At 51.2% G+C, this 22,601-nt stretch overlaps 1 protein-coding gene across 1 annotated transcript in view; it reads left to right on the top strand.

Moving 5' to 3' along the window:
- LOC147095466 (uncharacterized) overlaps window positions 1-22,601 on the top strand; it is a 71,497-nt gene that overhangs the window by 2,481 nt on the left and 46,415 nt on the right. The window contains exons 2-3 of the mRNA XM_085973643.1: window positions 15,395-16,417; window positions 20,978-21,145. Coding sequence (XP_085829769.1) covers window positions 15,395-16,417; window positions 20,978-21,145 — 1,191 coding nt within the window. The remainder of the gene's footprint in view (window positions 1-15,394; window positions 16,418-20,977; window positions 21,146-22,601) is intronic.

Here is a 22,601-nt window from a genome sequence, read left to right as displayed (position 1 = left end):
AGAGGGAGTTCCCGAGGAAGTGATGTGGCCTGGTTAACCCTTTGACCTATGACCTCTATCACCTCTCTTCAACTGGGCTTCCGCGCCATCAGTGATAGACACAGCAAGCAACAATTACTTGCATTTATTCATTTATTTATTCATTTGCTGTTGGGATGTGGGCGTCACTGGCAAGGCCAGCATTTATTGCCCATCCCTAATTGCCCTTGAGAAGGTGGTGGTGAGCCGCCATCTTGAACCACTGCAGTCCGTGTGGTGAAGGTGCTCCCACAGTGCTGTTAGGGAGGGAGTTCCAGGATTTTGACCCAGTGACGATGAAGGAACGGCCGATATACTTCCAAGTCAGGAGTGTGATGGAATACTCTCCACTTGCCTGGATGAGTTTTAGCTCCAACAACACTCAAGAAGCTCGACACCATCCAGGACAAAGCAGCCCGCTTGATTGGCACCCCATCCACCACCTTAAACATTCACTCCCTCCACCACCGGCGCACCGTGGCTGCAGTGTGTACCATCTACAAGATGCACTGCAGCAACTCGCCAAGGCTTCTTCGGCAGCACCTCCCAAACCCGCGACCTCTTCCACCGAGAAGGACAAGGGCAGCAGGCGCATGGGAACACCACCACCTCCAAGTTCCCCTCCAAGTCACACACCATCCTGACTTAGAAGTATATCGCCGATCCTTCATCGTCACTGGGTCAAAATCCTGGAACTCCCTCCCTAACAGCACTGTGGGAGCACCTTCACCACACGGACTGCAGCGGTTCAAGAAGGCGGCTCACCACCACCTTCTCAAGGGCAATTAGGGATGGGCAATAAATGCCGGCCTTGCCAGCGACACCCACATCCCATAAGCGAATTTAAAAAAAAAGGAGATTCGATAGCAACTTTGAAAAAGGGAATCGGATAAATGCTTGAAGGGGAAAAATTGGCAGGGCTGTGGGGGGGGGGAGCGGGACTAATTGGAGAGCTCTTTCAAAAGAGCCAGCACAGGCATGATGGGCCGAATGGCCTCCATCTGCGCTGCATGATTCTACGACTCTGTACACGTTTAACATAACTTCCCTGCTATTCAATTCTATCCCTCGAGAAACGAGTCCCAGTGCTTTGTTTGCTTGCTTGCTCGGGAGAGAGCGGCGTTCAATTGTGATCCCAATCTCAGTGAGTGGGTAGGAAATGTCAACTGTGGATGAACTGTTAACTGAAGATAAGAGGAAAATGTTGGCAAGGAATTGTCCCACAAGCCTCTTTATATAATTCCCTTCTAACGAAGGACAGATCAGCTCCTAACTCAACAACAACTTGTATTGATGTAGCGCTTTTAACGTAGTAAAATGTCCCAAGGTGCTTCACAGGAGCGATTATCAAACAAAATTTGACACCGAGCCACATAAGGAGATATTAGGGTAGATGACCAAAGGCTTGCTCAAAGAGGTAGGTTTTAAAGAGCGTCTTAAAGCAGGGAAGAGAGATAGCGAGGTGTAGTGGTTCAGGGAGGGAATTCCAGAGCTTACGGCCCAGGCAGCTGAAGGCACGGCCGCCAATGGTGGAGCGATTATAATCAGAGGATGCGCAAGAGGCCAGGATTGGAGGAGCGCAGATATCTCGGAGGGTTGTAGGGCCTGGAGGAGGTTACAGAGCTAGGGAGGGGTGAGGCCATGGAGGGATTTGAACACGAGGATGAGAATTTTAAAATCGAGGCGTTGCCGGATTTTGAGCCTATGTAGGTCAGCGAGCACAGCGGGTGATGGGTGAACGGGACCTGGTGTGAGTTAGGACACGGGGCAGCAGAGCAAGTTTACGTAGGGTGGAAGGTGAGAGGCCGGCCAGGTGTGAGTTGGAATAGTCGAGTCTCGAGGCAACAAAGGCATGGATGAGGATTTCAGCAGCAGATGGGCTGAGGCAGGGGCGGAGACGGGCGATGATACAGAGGGGGAAGTGGGCGGTCTCTACCTCTGTAACCTCCTCCAGTCCTACAACCCTCTCTCTGTGCTCCTCCAATTCTATTGTGAATCCCTCACTCCCTTTGTCCCATCATTCATGGCTGTGCCTTCAGCCGTCTAGGCCCTAACCTCCGGCATTCCCTCCCTAAACATTTTCATTCTTCCACAACCCCCTCATTCTTTAAGACCCTCTGTGAAACCCACCTTCACACTGTCCCTTTAACACCCCCATATAGTTGGGTGATACAGACTGTCCCTTTAATACTCCATGCAGTTGGCCATCCCTCTCCCCGGCAACTGTCTGAGGCTGAACCAGACTGTTCGCAACCTTGGTGTCATTTTTGACCACGAGATGAGCTTCCGACCACGCTTTTTTAAAAATTTGTTTATGGGATTTGGGTGTCGCTGGCAAGGCCAGCATTTATTGCCCATCCCTAACTGCCCTTGAGAAGGTGGTGGTGAGCCACCTTCTTGAACCGCTGCAGTCCATGTGGTGAAGGTTCTCCCACAGTGCTGTTAGGGAGGGAGTTCCAGGATTTTGACCCAGCGACGATGAAGGATTGATGATATACTTCTAAGTCAGGATGGTGTGTGACTTGGAGGGGAACTTGGAGGTGGTGGTGTTCCCATGCGCCTGCTGACCTTGTCCTTCTAGGTGGAAGAGGCCGCGGGTTTGGGAGGTGCTGCCGAAGAAGCCTTGGCGAGTTGCTGCAGTGCATCTTGTAGATGGTACACACTGCAGCCATGGTACGCCGGTGGTGGAGGGAATGAATGTTTAAGGTGGGGTGCCAATCAAGAGGGCTGCTTTGTCCTGGATGGTGTCGAGCTTCTTGAGTGTTGTTGGAGCTGCACTCATCCAGGCAAGTGGAGAGTATTCCATCACACTCCTGACTTGTGCCTTGTAGATGGTGGCAAGGCTTTGGGGAGTCAGGAGGTGAGACACTCGCTGCAGAATTCCTAGCCTCTGACCTGCTCTTGTTGCCACAGTATTTATCCGTGCCATCACTAAGACCCCCTACTCCCACCTCCGGAACATCACCCGTCTCCGCCCTTGCCTCAGCTCATCCGCTGCTGAAACCCTCATCCATGCCTTTGTTACCTCGAGACTTGACTATTCCAACTCCTGGCCGGTCTCCCACATTCCACCCTACGTAAGCTTGAGGTCATCCAAAACTCGGCTGCCTGTGTCCTAACTCGCTCCAGGTCCCGCTCGCCCATCACCCCCTGTGCTCGCTGACCTACATTGGCTCCCGGTTAAGCAACGCCTCCATGGCCTCGCCCCTCCCTATCTCTGTAATCTCCTCCAGCCCTACAACACGGTGGCATAGTGGTTAGCACTGTTGCCTCACAGCGCCAGAGACCCGGGTTCGAATCCGGCCTCGGGCGACTGTCTGTGTGGAGTTTGCACATTCTCCCCGTGTTTGCGTGGGTTTCCTCCGGGTGCTCCGGTTTCCTCCTACAGTCCAAAGATGTGCGGGTTAGGTTGATTGGCTATGATAAATTGACCCTTAGTTTTAGGGGGATTAAATACGTGGGGTTACGGGGATAGGGTGGGATATGTGTTGGTGTAGGGGTTACAGGGATCGGGTGGGATATGTGTCGGTGCAGGCTCGATGGGCCGAAATGGCCTCTATCTGCACTGTGGGGTTTCTGTGATTTCTGTGAACCCCCCCATGAGGTACCTGCATTCCTCCAATTCTGGCCACTTGAGCATCCCTGATTATAATCGCTCCACCATTGGTGGCCGTGCATTCTGTTGCCGAGGCCCTAAGCTCTGGAATTCCCTCCCTAACCCTCTCCGCCTCTCCATCTCTCTTCCCTGCTTTAAGACGCTCCATAAAACCTACCTCTTTGAGCAAACCTTTGGTCACCTGCCCTAATATCTCCTTATGTGGCTCAGGATCAAATTTTTAGTCTTATAACACTTCTTTGAAGCGCCTTGGGACGTTTTACTATGTTAAAGGCGCTATATAAATGCAAGTTGTTGTTTCACACTGTCCCTTTAATATCCCATGTAGTTTAATATCCCTTTAACAGCCCATACGGCCTGTCTGTATTTCAAGTGCTGTAACTGGAGCTGTCGACCGGGAGGCTCTGAGGGGACGATTCCTTGGCCTGGGATGAGGTTGTGTCATCGACAGGCGATTAGTTGCTAGCTTGGCTCTGGGATGGACTCACGCCCCGGAGACGCTGGAAGTCCTGTTAGCCGGAGTCAGTCCGTGTGCTGGGAGTGGGCTGAGTGTCTGCTTAATCACTCTGGTATTTCCTCTATCTGACGTCTCAATGTCCTGAGCACAACATAACCGTTTGCTAACTGTGTGTGGGGCCTCACAGCTGCTCAAGAATTGGACCGCATTCCCATATCTCGGGGAGGTCCCTCTAACCCCCTCTCACACTCCTGTATCTGGGGAGGTCCCTCTACCCCCTCTCACACACTCCTGTATCTGGGGCGGTCCCTCTACCCCTTCTCACACTCCTGTATCTGGGGAGGTCCCTCTAACCCCTCCCTCACACTCCTGTATCTGGGGAGGTCCCTCTAACCCCCTCTCACACTCCTGTATCTGGGGAGGTCCCTCTAACCCCCTCTCACACTCCTGTATCTGGGGAGGTCCCTCTAACCCCTTCTCACACTCCTGTATCTGGGGAGGTCCCTCTACCCCCTCTCACACTCCTGTATCTGGGGAGGTCCCTCTAACCCCTCCCTCACACTCCTGTATCTGGGGAGGTCCTTCTAACACCTCTCACACACTCCTGTATCTGGTGAGGTCACTCTAACCCCCTCTCACACTCCTGTATCTGGGGAGGTCCCTCTACCCCCTCTCACACTCCTGTATCTGGGGAGGTCCCTCTAACCCCTCTCACCCTCCTGTATCTGGGGACGTCCCTCTAACCCCCTCCCTCACACTCCTGTATCTGGAGAGGTCGCTCTAACCCATCTCTCACACTCCTGTATCTGGGGAGGTCCCTCTAACACCTCTCTCACACTCCTGTATCTGGGGAGGTCCCTCTAACCGCTCTCTCACACTCCTGTATCTGGGGAGGTCGCTCTAACCCCTCTCTCACACTCCTGTATCTGGGGAGGTCCCTCTAACCCCTCCCTCACACCCCTGTATCTGGGGAGGTCCCTCTAACCCCTCCCTCACCCTCCTGTATCTGGGGAGGTCCCTCTAACCCCCTCCCTCACACTCCTGTATCTGGAGAGGTCGCTCTAACCCTTCTCTCACACTCCTGTATCTGGGGAGGTCCCTCTACATAAGAACATAAGAACATAAGAAATAGGAGCAGGAGTAGGCCAATCGGCCCCTCGAGCCTGCTCCGCCATTCAATAAGATCATGGCTGATCTGATCCTAACCGCCAATCCACTATCACAGACCCATCTCCTGAATCTAACAGAATTAGACACACGAAATAGGAGCAGGATCAGGCTACACGGCCCCTGGGCCCGCTCCGCTACCCACAGGGCCATGACCGATCCGAACCTAGACTCATGTCCAAATTCCTGCCCGCTCCCCGTAACCCTTAATTCCCTTTACTTCTAGGAAACTGTCTATTTCTGTTTTAAATTTATGTAATGATGTAGCTTCTACAGCTTTTTGGGGCAGCATATTCCATGGACCTACCACCCTCTGAGTGAAGTAGTTCCTCCTCATCTCAATTTTGAAAGAGCAGCCCCTTATTCTAAGACTATGCCCCCTAGTTCTAGTTTCACCCATCATCGGGAACATCCTCCCCGCATCCACCCGATCCAACCCCTTCACAATCTTATATGCTTCAATAAGATCGCCTCTCATTCTTCTGAACTCCAATGAGTAGGGTCCCAATCTACTCAACCTCTCCTCATATGTCCATCCCCTCATCCCAGGGATTAACCGAGTGAACCTTCTTTGTACTGACTCGAGAGCAAGTATGTCCTTCCTTAAGTATGGACACCAAAACTGTACGCAGTATTCCAGGTGCGGTCTCACCAATACCTTGTACAACTGAAGCAATACCTCCCTATTTTTATATTCTATCCCCCTAGCAATGAAAGCCAACATTCCATTGGCCTTCTTAATCACTTGCTGCACCTGCATACTAACCTTTTGAGCTTTGTGCACCAGGACCCCCAGATCCCTTTGTACTTCAGTACTTTCCAGTTTCTTGCCATTAAGATAATAACTTGCTCTACGATTTTTCCTGCCAAAGTGCATAACCTCACACTTTCCAGAATTGTATTCCATCTGCCAAATCTCTGCCCACTTACTTAGCCTGTCGATGTCCCCTTGCAGGTTTTTTATGTCCTCCTCACTCACTACTTTCCCTCCCATCTTAGTATCATCTGCAAACTTTGATATGTTACACTCGGTCCCCTCCTCCAAATCGTTAATATAGATTGTAAAGAGTTGGGGACCCAGCACTGACCCCTGCGGAACACCACTAGTTACTGATTGCCAGTCTGAGAATGAACCATTTATCCCAACTCTCTGCCTTCTGTTAGATAGCCAATCCTCTATCCATGCCAGAATATTACCCCCAATCCCGTGATTTTTTATCTTAAGCAATAATCTTTTGTGTGGCACCTTGTCAAATACCTTTTGGAAGTCTAAATACACTACATCCACTGGTTCCCCTTTATCCACCCTATATGTTACTTCCTCAAAGAACTCCAGCAAATTTGTCAAACATGACTTCCCCTTCATAAAACCATGCTGACTTTGTCCTAATAAATTATGTTTATCCAAATGTCCTGTTACTGTCTCCTTAATAATGGACACCAAAATTTTACCTACCACAGATGTTAGGCTAACCGGTCTATAGTTTCCAGCCTTCTGTCTACTGCCCTTTTTAAATAAGGGCGTGACATTAGCAGTTTTCCAGTCTGCCGGGACCTTTGCCGAGTCCAGGGAGTTTTGGAAAATTATTACCAATGCATCCACAATCCCTACCGCCACTTCCCTCAAGACCCTTGGATGTAAGCCGTCAGGTCCAGGTGATTTATCCGCCTTGAGTCCCATTATTTTACCGAGTACCACTTCCTTAGTGATTTTGATCGTGTTTAGCTCCTCCCCCCCTATAGCCCCCTGTTTGTCCAGTGTTGGGATATTCTTAGTGTCCTCTACTGTAAAGACTGATACAAAATATTCATTCAGTGTTTTTGCCATCTCCATATTTCCCACCATTAATTTCCCGGTCTCATCCTCTAAGGGACCAACATTTACTTTAGCCACCCTTTTTCTTTTCATATAACTATAAAAACTCTTACTATCTGTTTTTATATTTTTTGCTAATTTACTTTCATAATCTATCTTCCCTTTCTTAATCAATCTTTTTGTTATTTTTTGCTGTCTTTTAAAGTTTTCCCAATCCTCTATCCTCCCACTAGATTTGGCTACCTTATATGCCCTTGTTTTTAGTCGAATACTATCCTTAATTTCTTTACTTAGCCATGGATGGCTGTCTTTTCTTTTACACCCTTTTCTTCTCAGTGGAATATATTTTTTTTGGAAGTTGTAAAATAACTCCTTAAATGTACACCACTGATCATGTATCGTCTTACCCTTTAATCTATTTTCCCAATCCACTCTACTCAATTCCGCTCTCATACCTTCATAGTCTCCTTTATTCAAGCTTAGCACGCTTGTTTGAGATCCAACCTTCTCACCCTCTAATTGAATATGGAATTCAACCATGTTATGGTCACTCATTCCAAGGGGATCCTTTACTAGGACATTTTTAATTAATCCTATCTCGTTACACAGGACCAGATCTAAGGTTGCTTGCCCCCTGGTCGGTTCAGTTACATACTGCTCAAGAAACCCATCCCTAATACACTCAATGAACTCATCCTCAAGGCAGCCCTGCCCAATTTGATTTGTCCAATTAATATGATAGTTAAAATCCCCCATAATTATAGATGCTCCCTTATTACAAGCCTCAACTATTTCCTGATTGATACTCCATCCAACAGAGTTGCAACTGTTCGGAGGCCTATAGACTACGCCCACTAGTGTTTTTTTCCCCTTATTATTCCTTACCTCCACCCAAACTGTTTCATTATCCTGATCTTTTGACCCAATATCATTTCCCTGTATTACAGTGATTCCTTCCTTTATTAACATAGCCACCCCACCTCCCCTTCCTTCCTGCCTGTCCTTCCTGATCGTTAAATAACCTGGTATGTTTAATTCCCAGGCATTGTCACCCTGCAGCCATGTTTCTGTAATGGCCACAAGATCATACCCATATGTAGTTATTTGTGCCATTAACTCATCTATTTTGTTACGAATGCTACGTGCATTCAGATAGAGAACTTTCAAATATGTTTTGTGACACTTAGTTCCTGCTTTTGCCCTTTTTATTACTTTACCTTTTACTCCATACCTTCTGCCCCTTCCTGACACGCTCTGGTTTTTAATTTCCCCACTGCTACCTAAGTCTATGACCTTCTCTGTTGTCATTTTTATTATTTGCTCTCTAGGAACCTCCCCCCCACGAGTTAGTTTAAAGCCCTCTCTACAGCCCTAGTTATATGATCCGCCAGGACTCTAGTCCCAGCACTGGCCAAGTGAAGCCCATCCCAACAGAACAGCTCCCTCCTGCCCCAGTACTGGTGCCAGTGTCCCAGGAAGCAAAACCCATTTCTCCCACACCAGTCTTTGAGCCACGCATTTAACTCTCTAATTTTATTTGTCCTATCCAAATTCGCTCGTGGCTCAGGTAATAATCCAGAGATTATTACCCTTGTGGTTCTGCTTTTTAATTTGGCCCCTAGCTGCTCAAACTCCCTCAGCAGAACCTCCTTCCTTGTCCTATCTATGTCATTGGTACCAACATGGACCACGACAACTGGATCCTCCCCCTCCCACTCCAAGTTTCTCTCCAGTCCAGAGGAGATGTCCTTAACCCTGGCACCGGGCAGGCAACACAGCCTTCAGGACCCTCGCTCTCGGCTGCAAAGAACCCTATCTATCCCCCTAACGATACTATCCCCTACCACTACAACATTTCTTTTAACTCCCCCCACTTGAATGGCCCACCGCTCCACGGTGCTGTGGTCAGGTTGCTCATCCTCCCCGCAGTCCCTGTTCCCATCCTCACAGGGAGTAAGAGCCTTGAACCTGTTGGACAAGTGCAAGGGCTGCGGCTCCTCCAACACTACCTCCTGGATCCCCGTACCTGCCTCACTTCTAGTCACACCACCCTGACCCTGGCCACGGACTACATCTGAATTAATTAATCTAATTGGTGTGAATACCTCGTGATACACAGAGTCCAGGTAACTCTCCCCCTCCCTGATGTGTCTCAGTGTTTGAAGCTCGGACTCCAGCTCTTCAACACGGAGCCGGAGTTCCTCGAGCAGCCAACACTTACTGCAAATGTGATCACCGTGAGCATCAATGGTGTTCACCAGCTCCCACATATTGCAGCAGCAACACATCACCTGATCTCCCATTCTATGTAATTAACACCTCTCACACACCCCTGTATCTGGGGAGGTCCCTCTAACCCCTCTCTCACACTCCTGTATCTGGGGAGGTCGCTCTAACCCCTCTCTCACACTCCTGTATCTGGGGAGGTTGCTCTAACACCTCTCTCACACTCCTGTATCTGGGGAGGTCCCTCTAACCCCCTCTCACACTCCTGTATCTGGGGATGTCCCTCTAACCCATCTCTCACACTCCTGTATCTGGGGAGGTCCCTCTAACCCCTTCCTCACACTCCTGTATCTGGGGAGGTCCCTCTAACCCCTCCCTCACCCTCCTGTATCTGGGGAGGTCCCTCTAACGCCCTCCCTCACACTCCTGTATCTGGAGAGGTCGCTCTAACCCCTCTCTCACACTCCTGTATCTGGGGAGGTCCCTCTAACACCTCTCTCACACTCCTGTATCTGGGGAGGTGCCTCTAACCGCTCTCTCACACTCCTGTATCTGGGGAGGTCCCTCTAACCCCTCTCTCACACTCCTGTATCTGGGGAGGTCCCTCTAACCCCTCTCTCACATTCCTGTATCTGGGGAGGTCGCTCTAACCCCTCTCTCACACTCCTGTATCTGGGGAGGTCGCTCTAACCCCTCACACACTCCTGTACCTGGGGAGGTCCCTCTAACCCCTCTCTCACACTCCTGTATCTGAGGAGGTCCCTCTAACCCCCTCTCTCACACTCCTGTATCTGGGGAGGTCCCTCTAACCCCCTCTCTCACACTCTCTATCGGAGGAGGTCCCTCTAAACCCCCACTCTCACACTCCTGTATCTGGGGAGGTCCCTCTGACCCCTCTCTCACACTCCTGTATCTGGGGAGGTCCCTCTAACCCCCTCTCTCACACTCTCTATCGGAGGAGGTCCCTCTAAACCCCCACTCTCACACTCCTGTCTCTGGGGAGGTCCCTCTAACACTCCTATATTGGGGGAGGTCCCTCTATCCCCTCTCTCACACTCCTATAGCTGGGGAGGTCCCTCTAACACTCCTATATCGGGGGAGGTCCCTCTATCCCCTCTCTCACACTCCAATATCTGGGGATGTTCCTTTAATTCCTATCTCACATTCCCATATCTCGGGGAGGTCCCTCTAACCCCCTCCCTCACACTCCTATATCTGGGGAGGCCCCTCTAACCCCTCTCTCACACTCCTGTATCTGGGGAGGTCCCTCTAACCCCTCTCTCACACTCCTGTATCTGGGGAGGTCCCTCTAACCCCCTCTCTCACACTCCTGTATCTGGGGAGGACCCTCTAACCCCTCTCTCACACTCCTGTATCTGGGGAGGTCCCTCTAATCCCTCTCTCACACTCCTGTACCTGGGGAGGTCCCTCTAACCCCTCTCTCTCACTCCTGTATCTGGGGAGGTCCCTCTAACCCCCTCTCTCGCACTCCTGTATCTGGGGAGGACCCTCTAACCCCTCTCTCACACTCCTGTATCTGGGGAGGTTCCTCTAACCCCTCTCTCACAACCCTGTATCTGGGGAGGTCCCTCTAACCCCCTCTTTCACACTCCTGTATCTGGGGAGGTCCCTCTAACCCCTCTCTCACAATCCTGTATCTGGGGAGGTCCCTCTAACCACCTCTCTCACACTCCTGTATCCGGGGAGGTCCCTCTAACCCCTCTCTCACACTCCTCTATCTGGGGAGGTCCCTCTAACCCCTCTCTCACACTCCTGTATCTGGGGAGGTCCCTCTAACCCCTCTCTCACACTCCTGTATCTGGAGAGGTCCCTCTAACCCCTCTCTCACACTCCTGTATCTGGGGAAGTCCCTCTAACCCCTCTCTCACACTCCTGTATCTGGGGAGGTCCCTCTAACCTCTCTCACACTCCTGTATCTGGAGAGGTCCCTCTAACCCCTCTCTCACACTCCTGTATCTGGGGAGGTCCCTCTAACCCCTCTCTCACACTCCTGTATCAGGGGAGGTCCCTCTAACCCCTCTCTCACACTCCTGTATCTGGGGAGGTCCCTCTAACCTCTCTCACACTCCTGTATCTGGAGAGGTCCCTCTAACCCCTCTCTCACACTCCTGTATCTGGGGAGGTCCCTCTAACCCCTCTCTCACACTCCTGTATCAGGGGAGGTTCCTCTACCCCCTCTCTCACACTCCTGTATCAGGGGAGGTCCCTCTAACCCCTCTCTCACACTCCTGTATCTGGGGAAGTCCCTCTAACCCCTCTCTCACACTCCTGTATCTGGGGAGGTCCCTCTAACCCCTCTCTCACACTCCTGTATCTGGGGAAGACCCTCTAACCCCTCTCTCACACTCCTGTATCTGGGGAGGTCCCTCTAACCTCTCTCACACTCCTGTATCTGGAGAGGTCCCTCTAACCCCTCTCTCACACTCCTGTATCTGGGGAGGTCCCTCTAACCCCTCTCTCACACTCCTGTATCTGGGGAGGTCCCTCTAACCCCTCTCTCACACTCCTGTATCTGGAGAGGTCCCTCTAACCCCTCTCTCACACTCCTGTATCTGGGGAGGTCTCTCTAACCCTTCTCTCACACTCCTGTATCTGGAGAGGTCCCTCTAACTCCCTCTCACACACTCCTGTATCTGGGGAGGTCACTCTAACCCCTCTCACACTCCTATATCTGGGGAGGTCCCTCTAACCCCCTCTCACACTCCTGTATCTGGGGAGGTCCCTCTAACCCCTCTCTCACACTCCTGTATCTGGAGAGGTCCCTCTAACCCCTCTCTCACACTCCTGTATCTGGAGAGGTCCCTCTAACCCCTCTCTCACACTCCTGTATCTGGGGAGGTCACTCTAACCCCTCTCACACTCCTATATCTGGGGAGGTCCCTCTAACCCCCTCTCACACTCCTGTATCTGGGGAGGTCCCTCTAACCCCTCTCTCACACTCCTGTATCTGGAGAGGTCCCTCTAACCCCTCTCTCACACTCCTGTATCTGGAGAGGTCCCTCTAACCCCTCTCTCACACTCCTGTATCTGGGGAGGTCACTCTAACCCCTCTCACACACTCCTGTATCTGGGGAGGTCACTCTAACCCCTCTCACACTCCTACATCTGGGGAGGTCCCTCTAACCCCCTCTCTCACACTCAGGTATGTGCAGAAGACCCTCTGCTCACACCCTTTTAAGAGTGCAGTGCTCTCTCAGTACTGCACTGGGCGTGTCAGATTAAATATTCTGTGCTTTGTGCCCCTGGAATGGGACTGCGAACCCACGAGCGTCTGCCTCATAGGCGCGAGTGCTACCCACTGAGCCACAGCTGACACCATATTTTAATTTGAGTGTTGGAGGGAGGCATGGGCCAGCGAAGGTGTGGCGTCCAGAGCTGGTCACGTAGCGTTCCAGAGCTAGCTGCACTTGGAGATTCTTTGATATGGCTGTGAGCAGTGACAGGATATTCCAGTTCTTTCACATTGCAATTGCATTTCTCCCCGATTCTCTTTCTCGACAAGATCAGCCAAATCAGCACTTGCCACATTCCAAACATACCAGAATAGAAAGACTCATTCTCAGCCTCATTGCACACTGGCTAAGAATCCAGCTCTCTGGGACCGGGTGTCACAGTGTGTTAGATACACTGTCCTTTCCCCCTCTGGGACTGGGTGTCATAGTGCGTTAGATACACTGTCCTTTCCCCCTCTGGGACCGGGTGTCACAGTGCGTTAGATACACTGTCCTTTCCCCCTCTGGGACCGGCTGTCATAGTGCATTAGATACAATGACCTTTCCCCCTCTGGGACCGGGTGTCACAGTGTGTTAGATACACTGTCCTTTCCCCCTCTGGGACCGGCTGTCATAGTGCATTAGATACAATGACCTTTCCCCCTCTGGGACCGGGTGTCACAGTGCGTTAGATACACTGTCCTTTCCCCCTCTGGGACTGGGTGTCACAGTGCATTAGATATACTGTCCTTTCCCCCTCTGGGACTGGGTGTCACAGTGTGTTAGATACACTGTCCTTTCAACCTCTGGGACTGGGTGTCACAGTGTGTTAGATACACTGTCCTTTCCCCTCTGGGACTGGGTGTCACTGCGTTAGATTCACTGTCCTTTCCCCCTCTGGGACCGGGTGTCACAGTGTGTTAGCTACACTGTCGTTTCCCCCTCTGGGACCGGGTGTCACAGTGCGTTAGATAGACTGTCCTTTCCCCCTCTGGGACCGGGTGTCAGTGCGTTAGATACACTGTCCTTTCCCACTCTGGGACCAGGTGTCACAGTGCGTTAGATACACTGTCCTTGCTCCCTCTGGGACCAGGTGTCACAGTGCATTAGGTACACTGTCCTTTCCCCCTCTTGGACCTGGTGTCACCGTGCGTTAGATACTCTGTCCTTTCCCCCTCTGGGACCAGCGTGTCACTGTGCGTTAGATACGCTGTCCTTTCATTTCTGGGACTGGGTGTCACAGTGTGTTAGATACACTGTCCTTTCCCCCTCTGGGACCGGGTGTCACAGTGTGTTAGATACACTGTCCTTTCCCTCTCTGGGACCAGGTGTCACAGTGTGTTAGATACACTGTCCTTTCCCCCTCTGGGACCGGGTGTCACAGTGTGTTAGATACACTGTCCTTTCCCTCTCTGGGACCAGGTGTCACAGTGCATTAGATAAACTGTCCTTTCCCCCTCTGGGACCGGGTGTCACAGTGCGATAGATACACTGTCCTTTCCCCCTCTGGGACCGGGTATCACAGTGCGTTAGATACACTGTCCTTTCCCCCTCTGGGACCGGGTGTCACAGTGCGTTAGATACACTGTCCTTTCCCCCTCTGGGACCGGGTGTCACAGTGCGTTAGATACACTGTCCTTTCAAACTCTGGGACCGGGTGTCACAGTGCGTTAGATACACTGTCCTTTCCCCCTCTGGGACCGGGTGTCACAGTGCGTTAGATACACTGTCCTTTCAAACTCTGGGACCGGGTGTCACAGTGCGTTAGATACACTGTCCTTTCCACCTCTGGGACCGGGTGTCACAGTGCGTTAGATACACTGTCCTTTCAACCTCTGGGACCGGGTGTCACAGTACGTTAGATACACTGTCCTTTCCCCCTCTGGGACTGGGTGGCACTGTGCGTTAGATACACTGTCCTTTCCCCCTCTGGGACTGGGTGTCACAGTGCGTTAGATACACTGTCCTTTCCCCCTCTGGGACCAGGTGTCACAGTGCGTTAGATACACTGTTCTTTCAAACTCTGGGACCGGGTGTCACAGTGCGTTAGATACACTGTCCTTTCCCCCTCTGGGACCGGGTGTCACAGTGCGTTCGATACACTGTCCTTTCCACCTCTGGGACCGGGTGTCACAGTGCGTTAGATACACTGTCCTTTCCCCCTCTGGGACCAGGTGTCACAGTGTGTTAGATACACTGTCCTTTCCCCCTCTGGGACCGGGTGTCACAGTGCATTAGATACACTGTCCTTTCCCCCTCTGTGACCGGGTGTCAGTGCGTTAGATACACTGTCGTTTCCCCCTCTGGGACCGGGTGTCACAGTGTGTTAGCTACACTGTCGTTTCCCCCTCTGGGACCGGGTGTCACAGTGCGTTAGATACACTGTCCTTCCCCGCTCTGGGACCGGGTGTCACAGTGCGTTAGGTACACTGTCCTTTCCCCCTCTGGGACCCGGTGTTACAGTGCGTTAGATACACTGTCCTTTCCCCCTCTGGGACTGGGTTTCAGTGCGTTAGATACACTGTCGGAGTTCCCGCCTTTTGGACAAGACTTTAAACCGAGGCTCCTGTCTGATCCCTCAGGTGGGACGTGAAACCTCACATCACTATTGGTAGAAGAGCAGAGGGATTCTCCCCCGTGTCATGGGGCAAGTATTTATCTCACATTAACGATTACCCGATCATTTATCACGTTGCTGTTTACGTGATCTTGCTGTGTGCAATAAGCTCCATTGCTTTTCTTGAGTGTGTGGGGAAGGGTGTTACGAATTTAGGGGTGTTGGCTATTGGCGGGGTAGAGGATGTGGTTTGGGACATAGGGACAAATCTCCCTTAACTTAACGTCTGCCTTCTCCCTTACAGATCCCGCAGTGGAGGAGGGGGGCCCGAGCCCCGGGAAGACGCAAGGCTCGGCCGACCGGATCAACCGTCCTGTGGACCTTTCAGCAGATGTCGTCCAGGGGCACAACCTGGTTGAGGATCCAGCCACTGGAGATCATGAGATCCCCAGCCCTTGTTCTGGCTTCAGTTCGGATGCTGGGACATGCTTGTCCTCTGCGCCGCCACCGTGCTACCATCCGGGGCACCTGGCAGCGGCCAACGGAGGCTCGGAAGAGCTGCCTTCGAAGCAAAACTCCAGAGAAGGTGGTGACCATTGGACAAACCACCAGGAGCTCCAAAATGCTTCGAAGGAGGCCTCCAGCGAAGATGGTGACCATTGGACAACCCACCAAGAGATCCGAGATACTTCGAAGGAGGCCTCCAGAGAAGGTGTTGGCCGTTGGACATCCCACCAGGAGCTCCTGGATGCTTCGAAGGAGGCCTCCAGAGAAGATGGTGAATGTTGGACAACCCACCAGGAGCTCCAGGATGCTTCGAAGGAGGCATCCAGAGAAGGTGTTGGCTGTTGGACACCCCACCAGGAGCTCCGGGATGCTTTGAAGGACCTTTGCGCTTTGCAGGAAGACCTCCAGGGTCTTACCGGGAGACAAGCCCACCAAGGTCAACTGAGGGCCAGAACTTCCAATGAAGCCTCGGACCAGCAGGATTCAGAGGAGATCTCCGTGACCGTTCCGCCCCACCTCCAAGACGGTCTCCAAGGGCAACCGACGGGGGGCCCGGAAGGAGGTCACATCGGCGTCCTGCCGACGTGGGAGTTGAGACTGCAGAACATTCAGCTGAAGCTAGCTCATGGACTATTGGGCCTCGAGGGCGGGAGAGGACGACCCCAGGGATCGACGGGAGATTCCCGGGAGGAGAACCGGGCAGGAAAGTCCGGGGAGGAAAGACTTCCTTCCTCTGTCACCCCCAAAACCTGGAGCGGGGCGACGGGAGCAGAATCAGGGCGCAAAAGGAACCAAGCGCACATCGCAAGGCAAGGGAAAGGTGAGGGCGGGCAGGATGGCGGTGAACGTAGGCTTTTATGGTGAGGGGTTCGGGCCCGGGAGTGAGTTACAGGCTGGAATCTAATCGAGGATTACAGGGGGGGGCGGGTTTATATATAGAATAACAGATACCCGGGAGTAAGTTACAGGCTGGAATCTAATTGAGGGGTTCGGGGGGTTTATATATAGAATAACAGATACCCGGGAGTGAGTTACAGGCTGGAATCTAATCGAGGATTTCGGGGGGGATTTATATATAGAATAACAGATACCCGGAAGTAAGTTAAAGGCTGGAATCTAATTGAGGGGTTCGGGGGTTTATATATAGAATACCAGATACCCGGGAGTAAGTTACAGACTGGAATCCACTTAAGGGGTTCAGGGGGTTTATATATAGATAGAACTAGCTGGAGTGCCCGGCGGTGCCGGTGCAAAGTCTGCCCCTGTGCCTTATTGATTGACATTGCGGGGAAGGAGAGAGAGAGGGAAGGAGAGAGAGACAGAGAGAGAGAGAGAGGGAAGGAGAGAGAGAGAGAGAGGGAAGGAGAGAGAGAGAGAGAGGGAAGGAGAGAGAGACAGAGAGAGAGGAAAGGAGAGAGAGAGACAGAGAGGGAAGGAGAGAAAGAGAGAGAGGGAAGGAGAGAGAGAGAGAGGGAAGGAGAGAGAGAGAAGGAGAGAGTGAGGGAAGGAGATAGAGAAGAGAGGAAGAGGCCCGGCCCGAGTCACCCCAGCTGAGCTCGCTCTGCGGCCCACCGTCCCGGAGACCCAGTGGACGGCATAGCGCCTGAGGCCCGGCCCGAGTCACTCAAGCTGAGCTCCAGCTCTGGCCCACCGCCCAACATGAACCACAAACACCCTCCTCACCTGTAAATCAGTCCTACCCAGGCTACTCCGAAAGTGGCCACAGTGCCCCGGGCCTCCGACCCGAAGAGCTCAGCAGTGACATCCTGCAGAGCGGAGAGGCCGGGGTTACAGGAGAGAGGGGAGAAAGCGGAGAAAAGGAGGAGGAGGAGGGTGAGGGTGCGACTGGGGCCCATGGTCGGACAGAGGCAGAGTTAGCGACACGCCCAAACTAACAATGGCCGCAGCTTGCTTTTCCCGTTCCCGCACTAATGGCAGTTTGAAGGATTAGGCCCCGCCCACACATGCCATGGAACGCCCCCCGTGACGCAGCACGCTCCCCCCGTAGGATTGGTCAACCATCACATCACTCAACGCTAATGAGCGGTATGATTGGTCAACTGCTAATGAGCGGATTTTGTCCGTTTTTTGAACGTTTTTTGTATACTGTCCGAAGAATTTTTGTCTGACCAAAAAGTAAATATGCCTATGACACTCCCCTAATCATAAGCTTTCTTTTGATATAACATATGTGTAGGTACGCTCTATAACTTTTGAGTGATGCCCAGACAGACAGACACCACGACCCTTTTATCCTTTTATTATTTTATAATATATACTAGCTGGAGTGCCCGGCGGTGCCGAGGGTTTTTTGAGCCATGTTGTTATGAAAAAAGTAGAATGAATTTTTATCCATATATATCAATGAGTCTGTCTGTCTGTCCGTCTGTCTGTCTGTGTGGGGGAAGGAGAGAGAGAGAGAGGGGGGGAAGGAGAGAGAGCGAGAGAGAGAGGGGAAGGAGAGAGAGAGAGTGGGAAGGAGAGAGAGAGAGGGGAAGGTGTTGTGTATGTAACCTGTTCCACCTTAAGAGAGCTTAAGCCTGTTCCACCTTAAGAGATGTACTACTTTCTCAGGCTGCTGTAGACGTAATACCGGGGGTGAACACACCGGTATATAAGCACTGTGCAGTAATCTTGTATTCAGTACAGTCCCTACCTCCAACCAGTAAAGACCTGTTTTTACTCCGGTTCACAAGCTGATGGAGGCTTCAGGGTCCTAATGCCTGTCTCTTCCAGTGGGGTGGTGAGTGGTGAGGTTTGAAACCTCTCTTCAACCGCCGTGGAATAACTGCCGCAGGGTAAGAACCTGACTCGTCGCCAGTGTTAAGTCTGTGTTTTAATTAACTAAATAATTCACAGACTTAACACTGGCGACGAGTCAGGTTCTTACCCTGCGGCAGTTATTCCACGGCGGTTGAAGAGAGGTTTCAAACCTCACCACTCACCACCCCACTGGAAGAGACAGGCATTAGGACCCTGAAGCCTCCATCAGCTTGTGAACCGGAGTAAAAACAGGTCTTTACTGGTTGGAGGTAGGGACTATACTGAATACAAGATTACTGCACAGTGCTTATATACCGGTGTGTTCACCCCCGGTATTACGTCTACAGCAGCCTGAGAAAGTAGTACATCTCTTAAGGTGGAACAGGCTTAAGCTCTCTTAAGGTGGAACAGGTTACATACACAACAGAAGGAGAGAGAGAGAGAGAGAGGGGGGGGGAAGGAGAGTGAGAGGGAAAGAGAGAGAGAGGGAAGGAGAGAGAGAGAGGGAAGGAGAGAGAGAGAGGGTAGGAGAGAGAGAGAGAGAGAAAGAGGGAAGGAGAGAGAGAGAGGGAAGGAGAGAGAGAGAAAAAGAGAGAGAGAGGGGGGAAGGAGAGAGAGAGAGAGGGGGGGAAGGAGAGAGAGAGAGGGAAGGAGAGAGAGAGTGGGAAGGAGAGAGAGGGGGAAGGAGGGAGAGAGAGAGAGTGGGAAGGAGAGAGAGAGGGGGAAGGAGAGAGAGAGGGGGAAGGAGAGAGAGAGAGAGGGGGAAGGAGAGAGAGAGAGAGGGGGGAAAGAGAGAGAGAGAGAGGGGGAAGGAGAGAGAGAGAGAGAGAGGGGAAGGAGAGAGAGAGAGGGAGAGAGAGGGAAGGGGAGGGGGAGGGAGAGAGGGAAGGAGAGAGAGAAGAGAGAGAGAGAGAGGGAAGGAGAGAGAGAGAGAGGGGGAAGGAGAGAGAGAGAGAGGGGGAAGGAGAGAGAGAGAGAGGGGGGGAATCTAATTGAGCGGTTCAGGGGGTTTATATATAGAATAACAGATACCCAGGAGTGAGTTACAGGCTGGAATCTAATCGAGGGGTTCGGGGTGTTTATATATAGAATAACAGATACCCGGGAGTGAGTTACAGGCTGGAATCTAATCGAGGGTTTGGGTGGTTTATATATAGAATAACAGATACCCGGGAGTGAGTTACATGCTGGGATCTAATCGAGGGGTTCGGTGGGTTTATATACAGAATAACAGATACCCGGGAGTGAGTTACATGCTGGGATCTAATCGAGGGGTTCGGTGGGTTTATAAAGAGAATAACAGATACCCGGGAGTGAGTTACAGGCTGGAATCTAATCGAGGGGTTCGGGGGTTTATATATAGAATAACAGATACCTGGGAGTGAGTTACAGGCTGGAATCTAATCGAGGGGTTTGGGGGGTTTATATATCGAATAACAGATACCCGGGAGTGAGTTACAGGCTGGAATCTAATCAAGGGGTTCGGGTGTTTATATAAAGAATAATAACAGATACCCAGGAGTGAGTTACAGGCTGGAATCTAATCGAGGGGTTCGGGGGGTTTATATATAGAATAACAGATACCCAGGAGTGAGTTACAGGCTGGAGTCTGATCGAGGGGTTCGGGGGGTTTATATATAGAATAACAGATACCCGGGAGTGAGTTACAGGCTGGAATCTAATCGAGGGGTTCGGGGGGTTTATATATAGAATAACAGATACCCGGGAGTGAGTTACAGGCTGGAATCTAATCGAGGGGTTCGGGGGTTTATATATAGAATAACAGATACCTGGGAGTGAGTTACAGGCTGGAATCTAATCGAGGGGTTTGGGGGGTTTATATATAGAATAACAGATACCCGGGAGTGAGTTACAGGCTGGAATCTAATCGAGGGGTTCGGGGGGTTTATATATAGAATAACAGATACCCAGGAGTGAGTTACAGGCTGGAATCTAATCGAGGGGTTCGGGGAATTATATATAGAATAACAGATACCCGGGAGTGAGTTACAGGCTGGAATCTGATCGAGGGGTTCGGATGATTTATATATAGAATAACAGATACCCAGGAGTGAGTTACAGGCTGGAATCTAATCGAGGGGTTCGGGGGGTTTATATATAGAATAACAGATACCCGGGACTGAGTTACAGGCTGGAATCTAATCAGGGGTTCGGGTGGTTTAGATATAGAATAACAGATATCCGGGAGTGAGTTACAGGCTGGAATCTAATCGAGGGGTTCGGGGGTTTATATATAGAATAACAGATACCCGGGAGTGAGTTACAGACTGGAATCTAATCGGGGGTTCGGGTGGTTTATATATAGAATAACAGATATCTGGGAGTGAGTTACAGGTATATAAACGCCTCGATCAGTCCCCACTCTACTTCCCCCCTCCCCCCAGTCGCTCTCACTATGTCTTCAAGCAGCTTGTTCTGTGTCCGAGTGTTATAATCTGTCCTGTCTCCCCCTCTGCCAGCAGGACCCGGTACTACATCGGCACCTTCTGTACTCTGGATGTGTAGCAGAGCTTGATCAGGTTAAACGCCTTGCGTTGCCGCCTGCTGTACTTTTATTTTCTGGTGCGTCAGATTGTAATTGTGTTTCATTTGTCAGACCCACAGGGTGCGATGCCGGTCGACCAGGAAGGAAAGGGACGCTTGATCGCGGTCACACCCTTCACCCCTATCGAGGGGCCGAGCGTTACTCAGGTAGAGGAAACAGAGCAGGTCAGACGTCAGTCTCACACACGCACACAGACACACACACACACACACAGGACTAGTAACACACACACACACACAGGGCCAGTAACACACACACACACAGGACTAGTAACACACACACACACACAGGACTAGTAACACACACACACACACAGGACCAGTAACACACACACACACACAGGACCAGTAACACACACACACACACAGGACTAGTAACACACACACACACAGAGGACCAGTAACACACACACACACACACACACAGGACCAGTAACACACACACACACACAGGACCAGTAACACACACACACACACAGGACCAGTAACACACACACACACACAGGACTAGTAACACACGCACACACACAGGACTAGTAACACACACACACACACACACACAGGACTAGTAACACACACACACACACACACACACACACACACACACACACAGGACTAGTAACACACACACACACACACAGGACTAGTAACACACACACACACACACAGGACCAGTAACACACACACACACACACAGGACTGGTAACACACACACACACACAGGACTAGTAAAACACACACACACACAGGACTAGTAACACACACACACACACAGGACTAGTAACACGCACACACACACAGGACTAGTAACACACACACACACACACAGGACTAGTAACACACACACACACACGACTAGTAACACACACACACACACAGGACTGGTAACACACACACACACACACAGGACTAGTAACACACACACACACACACAGGACTAGTAACACACACACACACAGGACTAGTAACACACACACACACACACACACACAGGACTAGTAACACACACACACACAGGACTAGTAACACACACACACACACACACACACAGGACCAGTAACACACACACACACAGGACTAGTAACACACACTCACACACACACAGGACTAGTAAAACACACACACACACACAGGACCAGTAACACACACACACACACAGGACCAGTAACACACACACACACACAGGACTAGTAACACACACACACACACACAGGACTAGTAACACACACACACACACAGGACTAGTAACACACACACACACACACAGGACTAGTAACACACACACACACACACAGGACCAGTAACACACACACACACACAGGACTAGTAACACACACACACACACACACAGGACTAGTAATACACACACAAACACACACACAGGACCAGTAACACACACACACACACAGGACTAGTAACACACACACACACACACAGGACCAGTAACACACACACACAGACACAGGACTAGTAACACACACACAAACACAGGACAAGTAACACACACACACACACACAGGACTAGTAACACACACACACACACACACAGGACTAGTAACACACTCACACACACAGGACCAGTAACACACACACACACACAGGACCAGTAACACACACACACACACAGGACTAGTAACACACACACACACACAGGACTAGTAACACACACACACACA

The sequence above is a fragment of the Somniosus microcephalus genome, unplaced genomic scaffold, assembly GCF_052327205.1.
Source record: "Somniosus microcephalus isolate GS21.2 unplaced genomic scaffold, FLI_Smic_1.0 unresolved_chr1, whole genome shotgun sequence".
NCBI lineage: Eukaryota > Metazoa > Chordata > Chondrichthyes > Squaliformes > Somniosidae > Somniosus > Somniosus microcephalus.
Note: the sequence above shows the minus strand (reverse complement) of the source record. Positions and strands in the feature narration are given on the sequence as shown.